Source organism: Pteropus alecto, unplaced genomic scaffold (assembly GCF_000325575.1).
Source record: "Pteropus alecto unplaced genomic scaffold, ASM32557v1 scaffold60, whole genome shotgun sequence".
NCBI lineage: Eukaryota > Metazoa > Chordata > Mammalia > Chiroptera > Pteropodidae > Pteropus > Pteropus alecto.
Window position 1 is genome coordinate 6,662,536 of NW_006430726.1, and position 14,438 is coordinate 6,676,973.

General features: G+C 44.7%; 2 protein-coding genes across 6 annotated transcripts in view; one reads left to right on the forward strand and one right to left on the reverse strand.

The window, feature by feature from the left end:
* The first annotated feature begins 224 nt into the window (after window positions 1-224).
* CHRNA5 (cholinergic receptor nicotinic alpha 5 subunit) lies at window positions 225-12,413 on the forward strand. Of its 4 annotated transcripts, XM_025050289.1 has the most exons (7): window positions 227-374; window positions 1,481-1,525; window positions 2,757-2,866; window positions 4,392-5,223; window positions 6,153-6,684; window positions 11,263-11,432; window positions 12,241-12,412. In XM_025050289.1, the coding sequence occupies exons 2-5, from the start codon at window positions 1,499-1,501 to the stop codon at window positions 6,312-6,314; spliced, it is 1,131 nt and encodes a 376-aa protein (XP_024906057.1). In that variant the 5' UTR covers window positions 227-374; window positions 1,481-1,498; the 3' UTR covers window positions 6,315-6,684; window positions 11,263-11,432; window positions 12,241-12,412. The 4 variants fall into 4 exon arrangements, with proteins under 4 accessions (XP_024906063.1, XP_024906057.1, XP_024906054.1 ...); XM_025050286.1 differs by having other exon boundaries at window positions 11,263-12,413; XM_025050295.1 differs by lacking the exons at window positions 11,263-11,432; window positions 12,241-12,412 and having other exon boundaries at window positions 225-374; window positions 6,153-6,801.
* Window positions 6,849-14,438, reverse strand: part of CHRNA3 (cholinergic receptor nicotinic alpha 3 subunit) — a 13,735-nt gene continuing 6,145 nt past the window's right edge. For both annotated transcript variants that reach the window (XM_006905380.3, XM_025050283.1), the window contains exons 5-6: window positions 12,423-13,434; window positions 6,849-9,805 (exon numbers count right to left, since the gene is read on the reverse strand). In XM_006905380.3, the coding sequence (XP_006905442.1) occupies window positions 9,677-9,805; window positions 12,423-13,434 (1,141 nt within the window). In that variant the 3' untranslated portion in view covers window positions 6,849-9,676. The remainder of the gene's footprint in view (window positions 9,806-12,422; window positions 13,435-14,438) is intronic.

Genomic DNA, 14,438 nt, shown 5'->3' on the forward strand with positions numbered 1-14,438 from the left:
ACCGATTTCCACAGGAGCGATTTGATTTAACTAAGAAATACATCTGAACCACAGTGTCCATTATTGATTACAAAAGTTTGTTTTACTACTTCATTTTAGAAGGACTGGTAATAAAGCCTCAGTAACGGCTCGGTTCATTAACAATGCCAAACTTTTTTTCGAAGTGCAGGTAATTGGTGGGAGAGAAGCCAATACACTAACTTTTAAAAATTTGTTATACAGGATTAGCTGAGCCATCCTTTCTTGCAAAACATGAAGATACCTTGTTAAAGGATTTACTTCGAGACTATGAGAAATGGGTTCGTCCTGTGGAATACCTGAATGACAAAATAAAAATAAAGTTTGGCCTTGCAATATCTCAATTAGTGGATGTGGTAGGTGTGCATGTCATTACCTGTTCAGTTTCTCACTCCCGTGTAGTTAAAACTGCTCCTTGGAACCTCAGCGTGTGAACAGTGATGGCCATGCTGTGTTCTCTAGGATTCGTTCTTCCTGTGTAGGGACCTCACGGCTGCCTTTGTGCTAGGGATGTACCTCCTTCCGGCCTCCTCCTCCCTTCTGGGTCATTCACCTATTGGGATGGGTGCCCTCCGGTCCCCTAAGCTGTTTATACCCCTGCCCTCTCCCCAGCCATAGGGACTGCTCATACTTCTGTGGGTCTCCGTGCTTAGCGCTGTACCCTACACGTAGCGTACTGTGGTTGGTGATTGCGATAGTCTTGTACTGGTTCACTGGGCTCCATGATATTGCAGTAAAATTTAATGGAAGAGATAGCACTTTATTAGGCCTTGAAAATTCAGCAAAAGCCTGGCATACGCAAAGATACGACAGCAGAAAGGCAGAAGTGGCAAGTACCAGGGACCCCTAGTACCAGGATGTAGAAGCTTAACGAAGCTGCCGTTCGTGACTGTGACCTCTGTATTTTTTTCACATAGCAGCTCCACAGAGATTCGAATCTGTGCCTAGGCAGGGGCAGGTAGCTCCAGGTTACAGTAACTTCAGGTTATAACTCCGCTCAGGGACGCACAGAAACGCCGTATATCAAGGCTTCTAAGATGCGCACTTGCCTTCATTTTAACGCTTCTAAAATCAAGACGTGTTTCATAATCAGTGGCAGCTTACAAGCCACTGTCAGCCTTGTTCTTTCTTAGTGCTAAGCACATAAAATAATGGTGTGCTCACTTCTTAGATTTTATCTCGGACATAAGGAAGTATAGTGGTTGAGACTACAAATGTTAAATCTCAAAATTCCAGTAGTGTACTTTAGGGCAGTTTATCTGAAATGCAGACTCTGTCGAAAGGAATAATGTGATGTTAGGCCAGAAAAGAGATCCTGCTTTTCTAGAGAACTGGACTGACGGACAGAATGTAGGTACTATATGGAGAGGAACGTTTGTATAAAAGTGTGAAAATTTTTACTTAAACATTATTATATCCGTAAGAGAAATAGTCATCCTTGTTTAACTTTTTTATTTTATAGGATGAGAAAAATCAGTTAATGACAACGAATGTCTGGTTGAAACAGGTATGTATAAAGTTCAAAAGGCCACCAACTGGTGACTGGAGCCACTGTTATTTAGAGTTTGGTCTTGGTCGCTTGGCAGGATGCGAAAATGAGGGAGATGGAGTTCTCGTGTTCACTCAGTTGATATTTGAGTGACTGCTATATGCCAGGCACGGGGAAACGGCAGTGAACAAAGCACAAATGTCCTGCCCTCAACTTCATCCTGCTGGGGATAATAAACAAGAACGTTGTATAGTACCCGAGAAGCTAAGCTTCGGGGAAAGTACATTGGGAAAGGGGATGGGGGGTGGTCAGGGAAAGCATCACTGAGAGGTGCTGTTTGGACAAAGACTTGAAGGGGAGAAGGAGCGAGCCATGTGACTATGTGGGGGAGGGGTGTTCCAGGCAGAAGGACCCACAGGTGGAAGGTCCTGAGGCTGGTGTGTTTCAGGAGCAGCAAGGAGGCCGGCAGGGGGTTGGGGGTGGTGGTTAGAGGCCAGCGAGCCTGGAGAGGGGCGTCGGAGACGCGGAGACGCGGTCAGGGAAGCCGCCCGAGGCTGGTGCTGTAGCAACCCGTCGACTACTGCAGGGATTTTGGCTTTTACCCGGCGTTAGGTGGGAACAGTCTGTGAGTTACTTGTATGGACAGAGCCCCTTTTATATAAAGGACTTCTTTTTTTTCTGGGCTGTCACACATATGTCCTCCGTTACTGTTGAGGGCTTCTCTTTGTTTTTTTTCCTCCAGTATCCCTAACTTTTAATGCCTACTGCCAGTTTCTGAACCCTAACTCCTAAAAAGGCATGTACGCTTTTCTGGGGGTACAGATCTTAACTCGACACAGACTCGTTACCATGTACAGGTTGGACAAGGCATTTAGATAACGTGGGATGTGTAGTAAATCTAACTGCGCTCTGTATGGACCGGTCCGGCCCATCAGTGACCATATGGTTGTAAGAAAGGACGTGTCCCTTGAATGCGGGGCTTAGATGCCCGTGACTGCAACTCCTGGGCACAGTCAGTGGTCGGAGAAGGAATGCTGGGCAGAGCCACGCGCACTCGGCCTGGTCCCCACCACGCCTTGCGAGGACCGTGGCTAGAGCAGTGCACGAGGACGGGGCTGCTCCGGGGCCACAAGGAAGATGTGAGGTGATTTCATGTCTACACTTTTTGGGCTTGGCAAAAAGCGTACAGTTTTCAGTATTTTTGACAATTAATTTGATTGAAATCCAGGCAGTTTTCTTTGTTTTAAAGGAATGGAAAGATGTAAAATTAAGATGGAACCCTGATGACTATGGCGGAATAAAAGTTATCCGTGTCCCTTCAGACTCTCTCTGGACCCCAGACATCGTTTTGTTTGATAAGTAAGTTATAGTCAAAATATCATATATATTTTCAAAAGAAAACACTTGTATTTCTTTCAGGTACCAGTAATTTTTCTTCCCTTTGAAAATCGTTGAGCTATAAAATCAAATGACTTGATCTTACATTGTTTGGTTTCATGAACCTATGAATGGGTTCTGCGGATCTTCTTTCTTTTTAAGCGTATTGTTTCCCGATCATAAAAATGTTCTTTGATTTCTAAAATTCGCAAAACATTGGCAAGTCCAGAAAGATGTAATGAGTCAACCCCGTTATCCAGCACTGGGAAGAGCGACACGCTGGCGCGCGCACTCTGCCTGGCGTTATGCTCAGTGCCTTGTGTGCTTTATTCATCCACGTCTCTCAGTAACCTCATGAGTGAAGTTCAGTTACACCCATTTGATGGATGAGGAAACAGAGACTGAGGGCAGTTATACCTTGTCCAAGATCACAGCGCACATGTGGCAGGGTGGGGTTCGCACCCGTGGCAGCCCCGTTTACCCTCTTCTTTACTGGACTCCATGTTTCCAGGTTTTTTGGGTGTGTTTTTAAATAGATAAACTCATACTTTATGTTCAACTGTGCATCCTTCTAATTTCGCTTAACTACTGGATTATAATTATATCTTGATGAGGAATGTGGCGTTAACGCACCCTTATAGGCATTCTACTGTGTTAGGATGGTTTTTAGCCTGGAGAGAGCATAATCCTGGGTGCCAGTTTCATTTTTTTCTAGAACCACTCCAGGGCAAATCTTGGAATTCGTGCTTATCCTAAAGCACTTTGTATTATTTGCAAGAAGGCATTTGGCATGAAGACAGAGCAGACGCTATGCACAACTGTCTTTAGTCTTTTAAAACCTTTTACTTCTGTGCTTCTCGATAAGCAAAGGGCAAACAAAGCTGTAAAGTAGCGTGATGCGGCTTCCTGGAGCACCCTTCTACTCTGTCACTGAAAACATTTGTGCATTAAACATGGAGATACGACAGAGTAGTGTGCAGAAGTCACATGAATTTTAAGATACAGACATTTTTAAAGACATCTTCTGTTGATAGGCGGCTTCCGCTACGTTCTCTGCTGTATGAGCTCCTGTGGTGGGAGAGCTTGGGGGTACTGCCGTTTGTCAGGCCTGTGCCCAGCTTGGTGCTCATGTTCTTTTCTTGTCACTGCAGAAGTACCGTGTTTGTGACGGAGGGAAGAGCACTGTGTGGGGAGTCCAGGATTTGGGTTCTGGCTCTGTGCACATCTGTCGTGGACATAGCCTCATTATATTTTGTGTATAAAGGGAAATCTTTTTAACCATTGAAATCTCAGGATTCTGTGAAATTAGAGCTGTCAGCTCCGGGACAGGCATCTAGTCCTAGTAGAGCTAGATACGTAAGAAGTGCCCTTAAAGCGGAGTCCCCTCTGTGAGCAGGACCATCCCATGCGTGCTAATCGAAACAGTCTTTCAGGCTGTGGTATGCGCTTTCTTTTCTATTAGGCTTCTAAAATGCACTGTTCTTGTGTGTGTGTGTCTGTATTTTAGTGCCGACGGACGTTTTGAAGGGGCCAGCACGAAAACGGTTGTCAGGTACGATGGCACTGTTACGTGGACTCCGCCGGCCAACTACAAAAGTTCCTGCACCATAGATGTCACATTTTTCCCATTCGATCTCCAAAACTGTTCTATGAAATTTGGTTCTTGGACTTACGATGGATCACAGGTCGACATAATTTTAGAGGACCAAGATGTAGACAAGAGGGATTTTTTTGATAACGGAGAATGGGAGATCGTGAGCGCCACGGGATGCAAAGGAAACCGGACGGACAGTTGTTGCTGGTACCCGTACATCACGTACTCGTTCGTCATTAGGCGTCTGCCTCTCTTTTATACCTTGTTCCTTATTATCCCCTGTATTGGGCTCTCATTTTTAACTGTGCTCGTCTTCTATCTTCCTTCAAACGAAGGTGAAAAGATTTGCCTCTGCACTTCAGTACTTGTCTCTTTGACCGTCTTCCTTCTGGTTATAGAAGAGATCATACCCTCATCTTCGAAAGTAATACCTCTCATCGGGGAGTATCTGGTATTTACCATGATTTTTGTGACACTGTCGATCATGGTGACCGTCTTTGCTATCAACATTCATCATCGTTCTCCCTCGACACACAACGCCATGGCTCCGTGGGTCCGCAGAATATTTCTCCACAAGCTTCCAAAACTGCTTTGCATGAGAAGTCACGTAGACAGGTACTTCACCCAGAAGGAGGAGACCGAATGCAGTAGTGGACCAGAACCTTCTAGAAACATATTAGAAGCCGCACTTGATTCTATCCGCTATATCACAAGACACGTCACGAAGGAGAATGCTGTCCGCGAGGTCTGTGCCAGTTGCATTTACAAACGCAGCCTGCTTCGACTCTGAGTGTGGCAGACCTTTCTGGTCTAAGCAAAGGGGAGGGCCAAAAATGTTGACATACATTCTATAAAAGATATTTACTAAAATCTGTTGTTCCAGTTAAAATGTTCACAAAACGGGGCAGCTACACACATCCCACTTCTCAATTTCCTTGGTAGGCTTTTTGGCGATTTTAAGGGAAACTTCGCGTTGCACTGACTGTTCTGTTACTCTGAGGAGTAATAGTCCTGCCGTGCGCTTTGAGCCTCTGGTGTTCAGGGCTGGTCTCGGCCTGCTCTGCCTTCGGGTCACCCAGACTTGCCCAGTTGGCCCTCGCTCAGGCTGCAGAAAGCGGGAGGAAGTGAGCTTCCCGCAGCAGATCTGTCCTCATGAGCTGAGATGAAAATGCTTCCTGGGGAATCCAAAATTTAATAAAGAGGTCGAAGCGGGCGGGGAAGAAAATGAACAGCTGTCCAATAGGTATTATTCTGAACCAACTTTTTATTTGGCTCGAAGTTAACCTCAGGCTGGATTCTCTTTAAAAATTAAAATAAGTTAACACTGCTGGGCAAGAATAGTAGAAATAACTGTAGTAAGAATGAAAGTTTTGTTTGTTTGTTTATTACAAAATATCCACAAAATATATTCTAATTTTTATTAAAAAATCATCAAAATAAGCCACTTGTAATATATTATAAATCGATGTGTAAATGAAATGGTGTAGTGTCTTTGAGAGCTCACAGAGGCCTTGTCTTAACAGGGTAGGGTCTGTCCCCGAGCTCTGGACACAGGGTCATTTACTGTTTCTGGGCGTCAGTGGGAGGCACGTACTGTTTTGGCTTCTAACTCAGTGTGTGATATCTTGAAATGATTACACAATGTTAACTTGTTGTTTTTTTTTTTTTCAACAGGTTGTCGAAGATTGGAAGTTCATAGCCCAGGTTCTTGATCGGCTGTTTCTGTGGACTTTTCTTCTGGTTTCAATCGTTGGCTCTCTTGGGCTTTTTGTTCCTGTTATTTATAAATGGGCAAATATAATAGTTCCAATTCATATTGGAAATGCAAATAAGTGATACTTCCCAAGGGGTCAGAGTAGGAATTTAGTTACCAAAAAGCACATAACCTCATGGCACTATACAATCATGAAAGTGTAAATCGTGTTTAAAATTTGATGCAAACTTTAACAGATTAACAGTCGCTCACATCAGTTTATCTTAGTCGATTGCCCATTAGAACACCTCCCTGCATGACTGAGTAGTAGCTGACGGGATACCATCGAGTCTAGCAAAATATTATCTGATCTGTACTAGTAAAACTCTAATGTTTGTACCCTGGCTAATAATACTAATTTGTAATCAACAGTGAAAGTTCATCTTTTGATGTGCTGGAAATTCCTGTTGTATTTGAAGACGGACTTCAAAAGTTTTTCTGCATTCGGTAAAGGTACACATTCTAAAATTCTTTATCCTGTGTTCACCGGGTAACAGTCTTTAGTATAATATACTGTTATATTCGGTAAGTTGACTACTTGGTATGATAATGATTGAGTATGATGCTGATTTTCTACAACCGACATTTTTAAAAAACGAAAAATGGGAACTAGGAACTCTTTTAAGGCTTTCTTTAATCTTCAGATGCTTAAACTGAACAATTATTATATTATTTTTGTAGCTTACATCCCATTGTGAAATCATGCAACAGACAACCCCTGTGGGCATGCAGTAGCATCTCCTTAAAGTTAATTTCAATCCCCTTGTCCACATTTTTCACAATTAATAGAACCATCTTCTATATAAATTATAGTAGCGTCTCTTTATCCTTGATCTTCAAAGAGTCCGTGACAATTAAGCGAATCCCGTTTTAAAAACATGTCGATAGATAGCGCTAGATCGTTCTGTGAGAAAACCATCTTCGAGGTTAAAGATAGTATTTTAACTGGATATAAGCACATCATTTTACATACAAACGTTTTACATAATGTTTCAATTTTATTTATTTTATTCCAACAATTAATCTTAGACTATTACTACTCGTTCAGTACAGTATCATGTATCACAGGTAAACGAGTTAAATCTCATCTCTAAAGGTCTCTGATTCAGCTATGACCAGGAAGAAAATGCCAATAGAACTCTTGCATTCTGTTTAGAACTCTGAGCTCTTGAGAGAACAGATGCCTCATTTATTTATAGTATGTAACCCCGTCTGAGTGCAAGTCAGTGCTCTTTGGAAGGCGGGGGTGGGGGGGGCATCTTGTCTTATTTGCATTTTATTGCAGGCAGGTGTTTAGTGCCATTGAATGAGTGAAAGTCTGGTTCGGTGTATTTAAGTTGCCTGTTAGCTTTCATAGCATGTTACATCCCTAATCCCTCTTATGTCTCCATTACTGTTACTTAAAATTTTCATAAGTAAATAAATCTTATACGGATCTTCCCTTTGCCAGTATCATTCACTTTCAGAAATGTAATGGGATACTCTTGATAACTTGTCTCAAGCAGGGGCGATTTTGCCCCTGAGGAGACATTTAATAATTTTTGGAGACATGTTTGGTTGTCACGACTGGCAAGGGATGGGGGAATGTTACTGGCATCTCGTGGTCGAGGCTAGGGTGCTGCTAAAGATCCTACAATGTACAGGACATTACCCCACAACACAGAATCATCCGGCTCAGAACATCCCTGTTCTAAAGGTGCATTTAATGACACGTGTGACTAGGCATACTTTCTCGTAGCATAGTAATTGAGAATTGTGCGAAATGAAGCAGTTAGGCCTTTTACAATGGCGACATGGTCCTTAGACTCCCCTGAAAAGCAGTAAAGACTAAGAAGTGCATGGTAGGAAACGGTAGCAGCGGGGTATTGCCGAAACCGTATAAAATGTCACGGCGATTATGGGCGAAATAAGAAAAACCACTGAAATATGTCGTGATACTGAACCAAACGATTTTCACATTTCTGAACAGCAAGTTTTTCTATCTGGTTATGTTTCAACCACTGGAAAAAAGGGAAACGGTTTTCATATTTAGCCGCTTTTTACATGTGCACGGCATACTACTTGTCACTGGAGAAGAATTCTATTTTGACATTTCTTTACCTTACCATAAAGGCTGGTTAAATGTTCATTTATCCATAATAAATACTCTTGACATTTTTCTTGCATGAATCTTTCTGGACAAAAATCAAGACAACCGGATAACAAGTAAACCTTGAAGTGCCAAAATACAAAGCCAGCAGCTTGATGATAGAAAGTGTGTTACCATTAAGAAAGAGCCTAAAACAATAAAACTCCTATCAGAAAACAGGATAAATGCTTTGTGATATTGGATATGGCAATGATTCTTGGATATAACACAAAAGGCACATATAAAAAAGAAAAAATAGACAGCTTAGATTTCATGAAAATTTAAAAATTCTGTACATCAAAAGATACTATTTTGATGTACTCTGTTATAGTAAAAAGGCAACCCGCAGAAGGGAAGAAAGCATTTGCAAATCGTATATCTGTAAGGGAATAAAACCCAGGAAATAGAACTAAAACTTAACAACATCAAAAACACAGTTCAAAAATGGGCAGATGACTTGAACAGACATTTCTCAAAAGAAGATATACACATGCCAATAAGCACATGAAAGATGCTCGACATCACTAATCATTAGAGAAATCCAAATCAAAACTGCAACGAGATAACACCTCACCCCATGAGGATGGCTATTGTCAGATAATCAGAAAAGTGTTAATAAGAATGTGAAGAAACTAGAACCCTCGTGCACTGTAAAATGGTACAGCCGTGGTGGAAAACATGGTGGTTCCTCAGAAAGTTAAAATAGCATTACCATATGATCCAGCAACTCCACTTCTGGGTATATGTCCCAAAGAAGTAAAAGCAAAGTCTCAAAGAGATATTTGTATCCCCGCGTTCGTAGTAGTGTTTGCCATAAAAGTTGAAACATGGGAACAACTCAAGTGTCCATCTGTAGATGAATGGATAGCAAAATATGGTCTGTATAGACAGTGGAATATTACTCAGCCTTAAAAAGGAAGGAAATTCTGCAGTATACTACAACATGGACGAACTCTGAGGACATGCTAAGTGAAACAAGTAGTCACAAAATAATAAACACTGGGTGCTTCCACTCAGATGAGGTCCCTAGAGTAGCCAAACTCAGAGACAGAACGTGGATTGGCGTTGCCAGGGCCGGAGGGAGGGGAGAAAGGTGAGTTACTGTTTAGTTGATACACAGTTTGTTTTGCAAGATTCAAAGAGTTATGAAGATGGATGATGATAGTTGCACAGCAATAGGAATATTTAACACCACTGAACTGTGTATGTAAAAATGGTTAAAATGGTAAATTTTATGTTAAGTATGTTTTATCACGATTAAGAAAAGGAAGAGCTCCCCCTCCCCCAATTTGCCTCAGACGGATGCACAGTCAGTGCTTAGGCATCATCCCTGGCCATCAAGGGCTGCAGAAACAATCCAGCTGTCCCTAAAATGCACACCAGGATGAAAACCCACAGAAAAATACGATCAATCACCATGGCAACATACTTCCAGTCATCTTGAATCTGAAAAACAAAAACACAAATTTTGAAAGAGGAGAAAACATGAAGGAGATGTCAGCATGAACACATTTTCAATGCTGAACATTTAAGAAATACATTGTAGCGGGGCAGCCATTGCTGCTGAAATGCAAGAAACTTTTTTTTTTTTAATCATTGTAGTCTGAGGAAATTTACCATTCTCAAGTTTCTCTTCAGGCACTAGAGAAATAGTATAAAACGTTTGTCATGTTAAATCTGCTTTAATCAGAAATTTTGTAACATATATATATAATCCATTTTTTCTAAGTTAAATTCCAATTTATAAAGTTAGTAAAGCCAGTTAGTTGACTTCCACCTCTGCGGAGGATTCTGGGCTTTTGTTAGAGTAGCTAATACAATCCAGCAGCATGTATCTTTGTTTCAAAGTACTAGTTCTTACCCAGTTTTAGATACTCATTTCCTTTTAACATCTATTCTGAAAATGAGATCAGCACATCAGGACAAATCCATCATCACTCTTGGTCTTCCACTGCACCCCACCTCCCGCCTCAACTAACCAAGTATCATCTTCAGTTATAAAGCCAAATATTGTGGAATTCAGGACGGTTATAGAACAGGCTGAACATCAGAAATAATTGCTGATAATAAGGTAAAAGATGGTAGAAAGAGCAAGACTAATTATATATAATAAGCCTTCAGTTGAGGCTGGACGTCGGAAGGGGGATTACATGTTAATTATACTCCTAGACAACTCAGAAAGCAAGGAAACAGTAATTGAATTGAGAAAGAGAGAACCAATGAATCAACTGATTTGGAAGAAATAATCGCATAACAAAGAGGCAGCATGTGGTTAAGTAATTGAATTGAGTGACAGAGTGGGGCTGGGAGAAAGGATTTATTTCCCCACGATGAGCTGGAGTCACTGCGTCCTCTTGATGACACTAAGGAGTCAGAGGTAAAATTGGAATTATAATGCTATATGTGTCACAAGGTACTTTATTGGAATTCCTGAGATTTTGTAAGTGCTCCTAATACACAGCAGACCCTGTGAGTCTCTTCCAGCCTCTATGGCCGAACCATAGGCCTGGGAGGCAGGGGTGGGAAAGCGGAGGGTTGGATGTGGACTTGACCCCAGTCCCAGCTCCGCTCCCCTCTAGTCCTGAAAGTCTGGGTAAGTTACGTGACCTCTGTCAGCCTCGGTTTCCACATCTGTAAAATGGGATAAGAACAGTACCTACCACAGAGGGTTATTATGAGAATTAAATGAAACGATGTATCTGACACAGGGTCTTTAATCAGTAATACCTATTGATGTTAATGCTGATTAAAAAATGACCATTACCCAAGTATAAATCTCATTCCGACAGCAACTCGCAGGGTTTAGTCTGGTGAAGAGAGGTGGGACTTGGGTCTCACACATGAATACAAACAGTGCCGCAAAAAAGAGCTGGATGAAAATTAACGTCATGTCTAACTTAAAGTCTTTAAGGTACAGTGATGTTGGCCATTCTCTGGAAACTTTGGAACTAACGATGAATAACAGATACGTGAGTTTAGGCAAAATGGTGAACTAGCGCCAGCTCCTGGCTCCTCCTAGCCCAGCCCTAGAGATGTCCCAGAAGACCATCAGGACCTGGGACTGTGCCACCTGGTGAGTGCGCTGGGCTGTCAGGGGAGGGCCTGGGGAGGGGAGGACCCGGGAGAGCCTGGAACTGCGCTCTTTCTCCCAGCCCGCTCCCAGTAGGGGACTGTCAGTTCAGACGCTTTGGAAACCTTACCGTATGTCCTAAATTTAAAAACACAGCTCTCCAGTGAGCTGGCAGTCCCACTGGTAGGTATACAGTTGAGAGAAATGAGTGCATATGTTCACCAAAAGACATGTAAGAATGTTCGTAGCAGCTTCATTCGAAGTAGCCCCAAACTAGAATAAGCAAAGGTCCACCGACTGCAGAATAACCCGAGAGCAGTACGGTCATATTGTGGAATAGCGTACACCAGTAAAAAAGAAACAACCAGAAGGACAAACCTCAAAGACATTTTGTCGCATGAAGGGAGTCAGACATGAAAGAGTTCAGACCGTGTGACTCCATTCGTATGAAGTTCAAGGATCAGTGGTTACCGAGAACGGAGGGAGACACCGGGAAGGGGTGTTGGGCACTTTCCGGGCTCCGGAAATGTCCCGTATCTTGACTTAAATCATGGTTACGTGGGTATACGCGTAACGCAAAAATTCATCTAGCTGTGCACTTAAGAAGTGTGCTTTTATGTAGATTATAACTAAATGAGGAGACACACACACGGTAGGAGAGCAAAATTAAAAATCTGACCTGAGCTGATCGATACTAATTGGGGCTCATTGCAGTCTATCTCCTGATCAGCTCTCCTGGCCCAGATCGCTGCGGCTCAGTGGCTAACTTAGGGAACCAGATGCTTACACGCGCTGTCACACTGTTTTACAGATGAAGGGGCAGGCTCGGAGAAGGGAGGCGATGTGTCCAGGGACATGTAATGGAGGAACTGGTCTGAACACTGGCCACTGGCTCCGGAGTCTCGTGTCCCACCCAGCCCTACGGCTTGCCCCACAGGATCCAGGACATGTTTGCTGAGTGAACGAGCAAGCGGCTTATTAGCACGTCCTTACCTCTTTGGCTTCATTTTGTGCTTTCATATTTTCGGCAATGTACTTGACGCTTTGGATGGCTTCTTTGATTTCCGGTGACAGAGTAGAGAGGGACAGCATGGCGTCGACAGATTCGGAACTGGAGCTTCTCGTGAGGTTGGCACTGAAGTTTGAGATTTTCACCCTGCGGTGGTGGCAGTGGCCGCACGTCCCGTCTTGGCAGGGGTGGCCCTCCTTGCAGCCTTTGGGCTCCGTGCGGCCGAAGCAGCTCAGGCTGGCAAGCTCGGCGCTGTGCAGGGGTCTTGGCCTCTGACCATCGCCCTCGCTGCTGGCCGGCCTGGTCATGAACATGATCCTAGGGAGCAAGTTCAAGAATACGGTCTTCACCCACGTGGGCATCGTGTGCGTGGTCGGGGTTCTGTAGTGCACGTTGAGTACAAAGACGGTGATGACGATGGACAAGGTGACAAAAATCATGGTGAACAGGAGGTACTCGCCAATCAGGGGGATGACCAGCGACGTGGACGGGATGGTCTCGGTAATCACCAGGAGGAAGACGGTCAGGGAGAGGAGGACCGAGATGCAGAGCGTGACCTTCTCGCCGCAGTCGGACGGCAGGTAGAAGACGAGCACGGTGAGGCAGGAGATGAGCAGGCAGGGGATGATGAGGTTGACGGTGTAGAAGAGAGGCAGGCGCCGGATGTACAGCGAGTACGTGATGTCGGGGTAGATCTCCTCGCAGCAGTTGTACTTGATGTCGTGCTTGTAGCCCGGCGCCCGGATGATGGCCCACTCGCCGCTCTCCCAGTAGTCCTTGAGGTTCACGGAGGAGCCGATGAGCACCAGGTCGATCTTCGCCTTGTCGTAGGACCAGGACCCGAACTTCATGGTGCAGTTCTGGTAATCGAACGGGAAGTAGGTCACGTCGATTTTGCACGAGCTCTTAAAGATGGCTGGAGGGATCCAAGTCACTTCCCCTGTGTACTTGAGCAGCGCTTTGGTCTTGTCGTCCACCTGGAAATCCCCAACTGCACTGCGAAGACAAAGAGGGGGCGCGACGGCCCGCGGTCACTACCACCTGGTCGTCCCGTCCAGCTCGCACGCACCGGCAGGTAAACGGTCTGTAAAACCGCGGAATCCGAGAGCTCAGGGGCCGAGGCCCAAGACCCCTCCCCCCGCAGGGTGGCACACGTGTGACCCCTGGGCGTGTCACAGTTCATCTCACAGCATACAGGGCCTGACTTGGTAGTGACCTAGACACCCCGCCGCCAGGAGGGGAAACTCTCCCCTGTAAGCAATAAAATGGGGTGAAAGTCGTCACTGGGGATTTCTTACATGTCTGCATTCGAAGGCATTCATGTCCTTTAAAAGAGGAAAACCGCCAAACCCGTGTGTCTGAGAGCTGAGAAAACTTACCAGCCCCAGCATTTAGGGATATCCTCGTGCTGTTGTCCCTATACAGGGACGTGTGAACACGGAAGGGACATGTCCGCTGCACGTGTCCTCACCAGTCTCTGGCCTCCCACCCGCCGGTGCGTCTCCTGAGCAGGATGATCGTTATGTGTGCAGACTCGATGCCAAAGCTGGAGATAAGCTTACCTCGGGTGCCGGTGCTCATTTCTGCTATCTTCCAGGGATCCTGGTCACTGTGGCTGCTGCCCACAGAACCCCTGGCCGGTCTGCCCGGATCAGAAGGCCTCTCTGCTGACCGGGGCGGTGTCAGCAGCCTGTCTCTGTCACCGGGAGGCAGGGAAGATGACCTGGCTGGGGACTGGGGTCTGAATAGCACCGGCCACGGAAAGGGCACTCGGTAAGTATTTGTTGACTGAATGAATGACCAGAAAGTAAGATCTCACCCCAATGGGCTGCCCAAGAGATGGCTGGCAGCAAGGGACAGCAGAGGTGGGAGGGGTCTGAGCCAACGTGCTGCCGAACTGTGCGAGTTGGTTACAAGAAGGAAAGGCAGGGCGGCTGCGAGTGACGAGCTTTAAGGGAAGAAGAGGTTGGACGTGGAAGCGGGAGGGGGCGTGAGCGGGA

Excerpts from the sequence above, each read along its gene's own strand:
- CHRNA5 (XM_025050295.1), top strand. The coding sequence starts at position 1,499 with ATGACAACGAATGTCTGGTTGAAACAG. Across the intron at positions 1,526-2,756 it reads CGAATGTCTGGTTGAAACAG|GAATGGAAAGATGTAAAATT; the intron begins GTATGTATAAAG and ends TTTGTTTTAAAG. Across the intron at positions 5,224-6,152 it reads AGGAGAATGCTGTCCGCGAG|GTTGTCGAAGATTGGAAGTT; the intron begins GTCTGTGCCAGT and ends TTTTTTCAACAG.